Source organism: Helobdella robusta, assembly GCF_000326865.2.
Source record: "Helobdella robusta unplaced genomic scaffold HELROscaffold_42, whole genome shotgun sequence".
Taxonomy (NCBI): domain Eukaryota; kingdom Metazoa; phylum Annelida; class Clitellata; order Rhynchobdellida; family Glossiphoniidae; genus Helobdella; species Helobdella robusta.
Window position 1 is genome coordinate 1,145,759 of NW_008704981.1, and position 10,760 is coordinate 1,156,518.

Here is a 10,760-nt window from a genome sequence, read left to right on the forward strand (position 1 = left end):
ACATAAAATTTAATAGCCCATGAATAATTAATGACTTAATTGGTCCTTAATTTCTCTAGAATAGGTCAAAAAACTATTTTTATTTCTCTTTATTCTTTGTAAAATCTTTTTTTTCTTTGTTTCAGGTTTTTTTTCGTTGTTACATTATCTTTGTTGAAGTCATTGTTTGTCTATGATGTTGTCAATGTTTTATAAATGTTATTGTTGATGTTATTGTTGATGTTGTTGTTGATGATGTTGATGTGTTGGTGTGATATTAAGGGAATAGTAATGAAATAATAATAACATTAATAATAATAATAATAATGAAATTATAGAAAAATTGATATTAATTATTCATTCATGGATAGTTTATCCACCCAGTTATTTATATGATCATTCATCTGTTGGAACGTTCAATCACTCTTCAATTCATTTCTATTGCTAATTTATTGTTCTTTAATGATGTGTTATACACACTCATTCATTCATTTGTAACTTCGTTCGTTTGTTCGTACGTTCGTTTGTTCGTTTGTTCATTCGTTCCTTCATTCATTCATTCATTCATTCGTTTGTTCGTTCATTCATTCATTCATTCATTCTTCATTCATTCATTCATTCACTCCACATCTTGGCGCCATTGGAATCATTAATCGGAGCCAAAGTTATGTTAAATAATATATTAACAACAAGAATAACAAAAACAAATAAAAAATAATAACTACTACCACTACTACTACTACTAATAATAATAATATCAACAATATTAATAATAATAATAATATCAACAATATTAATAATAATAATAATAAAACAATAATAGAAAAATATTTAGTTATAAATTTTCCGCTTAGGAATGATATCTCTTTGATAACAATGATAAAAATATGGAAGAAAGCGATAATGATGGCGATGATGATGAAAACGATGATGATAATGAAGATGATGACGATGACGACGATGATGATGATGACGATGATGACGATGACGTTGCAAAAATAGTATTGTAATGACAATTTTAAAGTCTAAATTTATTAAAAATTTTACAAAATAAAAAAAAATCATCCAAATACACAAAAAATAACAATGTGTGTGTTTGCGTGTGTGTGTTGAAATGTGTGTGCGTGCGTGTGTGTGTTGAATAAGCGTATTCACGCTGCACACATGAACAACTTGAAAGTGTATAGGATGACTTGTTTAACTCTCTTGATTTATTGCGCGAATTTTTTTTGTTTTTATTGCTGAAAATACAAAAAATATTTCAAAAAGATACATAAAGTATACAAAAAGTATACAAAAAGATACAAGGCTTAAACAAAAAGTACCCAAAAAACATGAAAATTACAAAAAAGAAAAAAAAACTTGCTTTGTATGCCGTGAATTTTGTTTATAAATTATCTGCTTGCTATTCATTTGTATGCCTGTTGCTTACTGGATTGAACACACATACAAACATCCCTCACATACACACACACACACTAACACATACACACGCACACGCACGCACCACACACATACTAACACACACACCTACACTCAGATATTAACACAGACATATGTATGAGTTTACGCTTATGCATAAAAAAATTAGTCCTATTGGTATAGTCATCAGCATCGTCAGCATCATCATCTTCATCATCGTCATACTCAGTATAATTATTGATACTATCATCGTCGTCGTCATCATTATCGAAGTCATGTAAAGTAATGGTTGAAGTTTATTGTCACGTCATAAAATCGCCACAATACACTTGAGACTGCTAGAGCTGCTGCAGATGATGATGATGATAATGACGACGACGATGATGATGATAATGGCAGTTATGCTATCTTTATTGTGCATTCTTAAAAGCCTAAACATCATCGACCATTCAGTGAAGGGAGGAAGGATTAAATGCCGAATGAATGAACCAAAAAAATGAATAAATAATATAAATAAATGAATAAAAACATTTTTCCTCCAAGAAAGCTCTTAAAAAAAAGTTTCAGCTCATCATTTGATATCTTTTATCAGGTTTAGTTTTAAGTTGGCTGTTCCGTAATAATATTGTCTGTGTGCCTTTGTGTATGTGATTGTGTCTGTAAGTGTTTTTGTATTTGTGTGTCTTTTTGTGTTTGGCTGTGTGATTGTGTATGTGGGTGTGTTTGTGTATAAGATTGTGTTAGTGTGTGTGTGGGTGTGTTTGTGTATAAGACTGTGTTAGTGTGTGTGTGGGTGTGTTTGTGTATAAGATTGTGTTAGTGTGTGTGTGGGTGTGTTTGTGTATAAGATTGTGTTAGTGTGTGTGTGATTGTGTCTGTGTGTGTTTGGCTGTGGCTCATAACTTACTAATGTCGACTGCTTAATAACAATACCAATAATTAATTATCTTAATAATGGTGAACCAAATGTGAAGAAAAATATTCATATTTGATTACAAATCAGACTGTAATTGAAAGATTTGTGTCGAGAATGTAAAAAATTGAAAAGTTAGTAAATATGATGTCCATGGGGAAGATTATGACAGTAGTTATGTCTTTATTTAAAAAGTTGCAGTTGCAGAGTGCTCGAGTTCGAATGCAGATGAAATACAAGCTAATTTTCAAATGCCAGTAATGACTTATGCAACGTAAGAGTAAAAATGGTTTGTTATCATTATGAATATACATATACATGCATTTAGATATATGCATAGATAGATATGTATGTAGATATACTCATAGATATGTATTTAGATATATCTATATGTATGTATTTTTACGTAATACATTTGCACGCAAATTAATTCACGAAAATTGCGCCATAAAAATTGATTTTTGATTATATATATATATATATATATATATATATATATATATACATATTTATATGATATTTTATGTTTTTGATAACATAGAAACGAATAGATATGTAGATAAATAGATAATTTGAGATGGCTAAGCATGTTTTATCCCGCTTATTACGCCAAACTAATCAAATAAAATTAACACATAATATATCACATAAACATAACTTATTATTCCTACTATAATTATTATTATTATTGTTTTTATTGTTATTATTATTATTATTATTTACCTTTTGTATGAAAATAGCAGAAGAACTTTGGAGATTTCTAGACAAAATAAGACATGTTTTTTCATCGTATGAATCAACCTACATAAAATAATGGGGGTAAAATAACCCATGAAATAATATTAATGATACTTATTAATTATTATAATTAATACTGATAATAATTATAATAATTAATGTTGATGAAAATAATAACAATTATTATTTTTATTTTAATCTTTATTATTTAAAAAAAAATTAATCTATATTTCAATTTTTGAAATAAAACTCAAATTACTAACCGACTAAAAATATTGATACATTTTCAACATGCAAAGATCTTAAGATATTTAATTAACAATGTTAATAACTATATATATATATAATATACAGAGTGATAGAGAGTGATAGAGAGTGATAGAGAATGATAGAGAGGAAGTAAAAATGATGACAACGACGACGATGACGATGATAATAGAATAGGAAAATGAGAATGTCGTTTATAGTTAAGAGCATAGAACTCTAAACATAAAATAAAAATCCTCTTAGCAGTGCGTGTGTGTTTTGTCTGCCCATACTCTTTGCGTTCATATGTATGACATACATGTATAAAACAAACATATGTATTTGTATGTATATGTACGTATGCTGTGTATATACAAACATACGTATATATATAAATTGTATGGTTTGTGTATATACAACAATGCAAAACCATCCATTTTAACAACATTTGACTAATTAAAATATGTTTTCTCAATTTGAAATATTTAAAATACTGTTATCCATATGTGTGCGTGCGTGTGTGTGTTTGTGTGCCTGTGTATTTGTGTGTGTGTGTGTGTGTGTCACACTCATAACATGGTCATCTGATCTGAAGATGATATGAGTGAGATGTGATATGGACGCAACTAGCATGGAGTAATTTATTTTGAACGTAAAGAGATAGGTCGTTAATATATGAAAAAAAAAATATTATTTATTATTCTTATCATTTGTTTGTTATTTAATTTTATTATTGTTATTCGTAGTTTTATTGATTTTTATATTAATAATATTTTTATTAACGTAATTTGTTGAGTCAAGTTTCATTAATTTGAAATTTGCAGTAGTAGTATAAGTAGCGAGTGTAGTAGTAGTAGCAGTAGTAGTAGTAGTAGTAGCAGCAGCAGCAGAATTAGTAATAGTAGTAGTAGTAGTAGAAGTAGTAGTAGTAGTAGTAGTAGTAATAGTAGTAGTAGTATTATCAGCAGATAAAAATGAAATTATAACAAAGAATTTTTCAATTGAGTATTTGATACCGGTGATAAAAATTTTTTTTTAATTCAAAACATTTTAGCGTCTCTTTATTTAATATGTTTGTGGTTTGTTTCTAGGAATTTAGCTTTTGCTGCGCGTGTGTATGTGTATGCGCGTGTGTGTGCATGTGTGTGTGAGTGTATATGTGTGTGTGTGAGTGTGTGGTGTGTGTGTCTGTATGTGTATGTGGTTAATATGAGTGTGTGTGCTGTAGCGAACAAACATTCATAAATTCATTGATAATTTTGCTCGAATGCGCAAAGTCTTTCGAATTGTTTGCGGTGTAGGCAGACAAACACACACATTCATACACATACTTACACACACACACACACTCACATACATACAAACACGCAACTTAAACAAAAAAATTTGCTACACGTGCTCATAAAAGTTTGTATAACTGAGTATAAACATTTTTGACCATTGAAACTCACAGTAAAGTAAGTATTGTAAAAACACAGAAGCCCGAAGAAATATAAATTATATAGTAACTGAACGTGAATAACTTAGGAAAAACAGATTAAAACAGATTAAAGAAAAAAAATAGAACCCAAACAAAGATGAACAAACACATATAAACATAAATAGACACATTGAAACATAAAAAACACACAAACAGATACAAACATATACAAACACATATTAACCGACAAATACAAACATATACAAACATATACAAACACATATTAACTGACAAATACAAACAGATACAAACATATACAAACACATATTAACTGACAAATAAACCCTGGATCAGCTAAGACGAACGCTATAAATTGTATACGTGCAGCCTACAAACACGCAAACATACCGACGCACACGTGTATATACTTACATACAAGCGTACATACATGCATACATACATGCAATCATATATACAAACATACGTACAAACATCTTATTTACGCATACACACATACAACGAATACATACAAACATACACTCAAAGGACAAAAACACCCAAATGAAGACAATAAATGCATATATATAAGCATCAATACACACATACGATGCATACATGTTTATGCATACATACATGAGTTGTATTAAATAATAATGATGATGACGTGTTGTCATGACAACTGAACACACACTCACACATATATACACACACATACACATACACAAACATACATGCATGCGTGCTAAATGCTTATGATTTCTTCCACTAAAGCATATTTTTGCGTGTGATGTTTGTACGTTACGTGCAATGGTGTTTGTGTGCGTGTGTGTATGTATAATTGTCTTTAAGTGTGTAATGTATCAGAGAGAGAGAGAGAAAGAGAGAGAGAGAGAGAGAGAGAGAGAGAGAGAGAGAGAGAGAAAAGAGAGAAAAGAAAGAGAGAGAGAGAGGGAGAGAGAGCCTATATATGAATATATGTATGTATGTATGTTTATATATATATATATGTATAGCGGCTCATGTAGAGTAGTGTACTTGGCAATGGTGATGCAGTGATCTGGTTTAAATACAAGGAGAACCTCTTCGACCACAGAAAAGTGTGAAAATTGTGGCTTTTTTAATTTTTCTTTTTCGCGTGTAGTCACGTACGTCTTGTTTTTTAATGTGAGCGCTCGAGGGACAGTTTTAATTAGCGCTAACAAATTACTCTTAATATTAATAATACATACATACATGCATAAATACATATATACATACCTACATACCTACATACCAACAAACATACATACAAACATACATACAAAAATACAAACATACATACATACAAACATACATACATACAAACATACATACATACATACATACATATATACAAACATACATACAAACATACAAACATACAAACATACATACATACAAACATACATACAAACATACATACATACATACATTTTGTTAAATTCATAGATTTTAAATCGTTTTTACATATGATTCTTGGGGTCATCGGCTGTAATTTTGTCCCGGGTTTGTTTTTCCGTCATTTTTTATCGTTTTTCTGCCTGCCTCGGCCAATTTTCTCGTTTTTTGTTTTTTTATCAATATTATAATTTATTCACAGCTCATAGCTGCTACAGGTCACCGGCCTGCGGCAGGTGTGAGCTGTTTTTATTATTATATGAAAGTTCACTACATTTTAACTTATTTACCTTCTACCGACATTTATTTTTAATTTACTTTTGAAATTAAAATTTAAAATTAAAATTTATTTATAAAAAAGAAATTTCCTAAACCAATTTTTAAAATCTGTGTAAAAAAATAAACTATAAGGGGAGAGATTGGGCCAAAGTTTGCTGCAATAGTTGTCTCCTCCCACACTGTTACCTAGGTTTTTGTATTCACTCATTCACTCATTTGTTCACTCACTCATTCATTCATTAATAAAAAAAAAAGAAAAGAAAAAAAATAATAAAAGTTGAAAAAGTTATATATATTTTCCACTGGTTAAATATTTAAAGATAATTCAGTCATTCATCCGTTCGCTCGTTCATTCATTCCGTCACTCATTCATGTATTCGTTCATTCATCCATTCGTTCGGTTGTTTATTCATTTATTCACTCACTCATTCATTCTTTTTTTTCCCTCACTCGTCCGTTCAGTAATTAGCTCATTCATTCCCCCATCATTCACTCATTCATTCGTTTGTTCGCCGGCCCGTTCATTTGGTCATTCGCTGGTTCATTTATTCATTCATCCATCCACCCCACTTGGTTTCTTTCCTTTCCTTCGTTTCTTGGTTGTTTTTAATCACATATGGCACCAACGTTACAACAGTGCCCCGTCTGCTTTAACCACTATAGAAGCACTCCAGACGGGAAGTTATGTCGACACGGAGGTAAAGTGAAAGGACAGGAATGCTCGGGGTCCCGGAAAAAAGTTGATCCATCGGGCGCAAGGGCTGCTTCGCCTCTCGGTGCCGCACCCGACCCCAAGCCCGGGTTGCCCACACGGTCGTCGGCCGCATCGGACTCCGGTGATCCTCTCGATTACTGGATTACTCCGGTGTTTTTGACATGCTGACGGCCGTGCTGAAATGTGTACCGGTGTACGACCATATCCCTAAGCCATGCAGAGAGAAGTTCGCACATGATCTGAACGCCTTGCTGACGGCTGTTTGTAATGACCCTGGTGACCCGGCTCACTGGGTTAGACTCCACTGTTTTGTCCCATACGTCTTACAGAAGACTTCCAGAGAGGGTCGCCGGGTCAACCAGGGCAATCTGGTCAACAAGCGTCTAAGCGAATATTCAACTATTGGTCTTGAAACCCTGGTACTGTGCTTTGATGGGTTCAATAATGCCAAATCATAAAAGCACAACTCCGATCGGTGGATCAACGCTGTGTCATCTTGTATTGAACAGGGAAACCTGTCCTCGGCTGTCAGACTTGAGCTCGCCGGCCACCTTCGATAAATTATGTTCCATCCACCCAAAAATTCCGGTGGACAGGCGGGTCTTTCCCGCATTGACACCAACGGCTGGTTGCGTTTCTCCCGCCGAGGTGCTGAGGGCCGTTAAATCGTTCAAAAACGGTTCTTCTGGAGGCCTGGATGGCCTACGACCCCAGCACCTTAAGGATGTTTTTTCAGGCCTCTTGCCAATCGACGACACACTGAACTCCTTAACCCAATTCATTAATTTGATCCTATCTGGAGCTTGCCGACTCTCCGTCCGCCGGTTCTTTTTTGGAGGCCGGCTAATAGCTTTAAATAAGAAAGACGGAGGGGTCAGACCGATTGCGGTCGGGAACGTTTGGAGGAGGTTGGCCGGCAAATGTGCCTTGGCCCTGGTCGTGGTCGAACTCAAGACCAAATTCTACCCGACTCAGTTGGGTGTCGGGATTAAGGATGGCGCTGAGGCCGCTGTTCATGCGGTTCAAAGATTGGTCACCGACCTCCCCGATCAATGGGGGTTTCTGAAACTGGAGTTTAAAAATGCCTTCAATGCCTTGAGAAGAGACTCGATGTTAAAGGCTGTCAAACTTTTTTGCCCCAATATCTATAATTTTTGCCATTCTGCCTATGGCGGAGTCTCTTCTCTTGGCTACCACTCTTGGGTTGTAGATATCAGCATTGCTTCGTACGGCCCAACTCTGGCCGATAGCTACGAATATTTGAAGCATAACTCCGCTGCAATTGGTTTAGAGTTAAACATTAAAAAATGCGAACTTCACTGCCAAAGTTTATTTCAGGTGCCACATGCGCTGGCTGGAATGTCCAGAGTTGGTGCATCATAACTGAGTTTTTTAGGCTCATCCTTGGTCGAGGGCGATTATCAAATAAAGTTTTTTGACTAAAAGCTCTCTGAGCTTAAATTCGCCCTGGGTCGTGTTTCCTGTCTTTCGGCCCATGATGCCTTGACTATTATCCGCAATGCCCTCGGTTTGTCCAAATTGATGTACTTCCTGCGTACATCCAAACACATTGACCCTTCTAAATTGGGCGAATTTGACGGAGACCTGCGCACCGCCCTGTCGTCGATTTGCAATGTTCAAGTGACCGACAGTGGTTGGTCCCAGGCTCAGCTGCCGGTGCGATTTGGTGGGCTGGGGTTGCTTAGCGTGGTTCAGCTGGCTCCTGTTGTTTATAATTTTTCTGCCGCTGCCACTCTCGACCTGCAGTCTTCCCTGCTTCACCGGTTTTTTTGTTGCCGCGATATTCTTCCCCAGTGTCCGCCCCGGGAGACCGTACTCACGTCCAAATTTTGAACGAAGAATATAAAAAAATCTTTCAAAATTTGTTGTCTTCATGCGGCGACGACTTTTCCACCGCTCGTTTGTTGGCCATGTCCAGCGTTGCCAGCTGTGGGTGGTTGAGATCGTGGCCCAACATCTCTGTGGGCACCAGGCTTGACGACGAGTCTGTAAGATTTGCCATTGGCTTCAGACTTGGCCTGGTCATTCAAAATAAATACACGTGCCGATGTGGCGCAGGGGCGGACGAGTTTGGGCACCACGGTTTGGTTTGTCGCCTGGGTGGGGGCCGTCAACTACGTCACTCAGCGCTAAACGAATACATTTGTCGGCTCTTCTCCAAGGCTTCAATCCTGGTTCTCAAGGAACCATCCGGCATTTCTGCGCATGATGGTAGGCGCCCGGACGGATGCACACTAATACCTTGGAGAGCCGGCAGATGTTTGGCGTGGAATGTTACGGTCCCTGGAACCCTCGCCGAACGATACGTAAACCTGACAAGTAAAGAATGCGGTTTGGCCGCGGCCAGGGCAGCGGACGAGAAAATGAAAAAATATGGGAACGGCCTCCCCTCGATAGAATTCTTGCCAATATGTATCGAGGTTCTTGGCCCGATGGACCCCAACACCCTTAAATTTCTTAAGGCAATATGTAAAATGATCAGCGTCAGATCAAGCGACAGCAGGGAACAGTTTTTCGCAACTAACCACATTTCGTGCTTGTTGCAGCGGTTCCTGCGTGTCTGTGTGCTTGAAAATATCCAACTGAATGCCGACATGTGCAATTAACGACAAATCAAAGTGTTAATCCATTTGTTACTTGATGTTTGACGATTCAGTGTCACTCATCATGTTTTGGTTTGAAGTATGATCACGTGACACCGATTTTGAATGAACTACACTGGTTGACAATTAACAAAAGGATAGTCTTTAAAATTGCAGTTCTCATGTTCAAGTCTATAAATGACATGTCACTGATACATGAAAAATAAATTTACCACAAAACAAACAGCATCATCTTCCTATCTCAGGTCGGATGATTTGAATCTGCTAAGGGTGCCAGTCACGCGTTTGCAAATTGGTTCTAGGGACATTGCCGTGGCTGGTCCCTCTGTTTGGAATAACCTTCCACCTATGTTAAGAAGATCGGGAACTTCTCTGGATTTATTTAAAAAAGAACTAAAGACGTTTTTATTTTCTGTGAAATTGTAAAATTTGTTACTTTGATTTTCGTTTTATGAGCAGTCACATATAACATTTTGTTTTGTTTTTGAGAGAACGCTTATGAAATTGTTTAATAAGCGCTTAATAAATGTTTCTTAATAATAATAATAATACATACACACATACATGCATACATACATACAAGCATACAAGCATACAAACATACATACATACAAACATACATACATACAAACATACATACATGCATACATACATACATACATTCATTCCCGACGTACACAGATTCTTGCAGTCTTGTGTTGTTGCTGACATCCATGCACCATGCTTGGCTACTCGTTGTAAGGCACTTGTGGTATACATAAACGTACATACATACATACGCACGCACACATACATGCATACATACATACAAACTTACATATTCATGTACATACATACATATATGCATGCATGCATTCGTGCATACATAAATAGCTAAATATCTATACTTTATTACGTACTAAATAACGGAACGTACCTGTATCATGGTATTCGAATAGGTACAAGCGAGTTAGTCGGTGCATCATAATCGAGCGAATATATACGGTATATGTGCACATCGTTTTTATC

The 10,760-nt window shown here is 35.6% G+C and overlaps 1 protein-coding gene across 1 annotated transcript; it reads left to right on the forward strand.

Moving 5' to 3' along the window:
* Positions 1-7,029: 7,029 nt before the first annotated feature.
* On the forward strand, positions 7,030-9,755 carry HELRODRAFT_177391 (hypothetical protein; the record flags this gene model as incomplete). The annotated part of the gene is made up of 4 exons (XM_009025587.1): positions 7,030-7,278; positions 7,341-7,564; positions 7,638-7,952; positions 9,365-9,755. 4 exons carry the CDS (start codon positions 7,030-7,032, stop codon positions 9,753-9,755), a joined length of 1,179 nt encoding a protein of 392 aa, XP_009023835.1.
* Between the last annotated feature and the right edge of the window lie 1,005 nt (positions 9,756-10,760).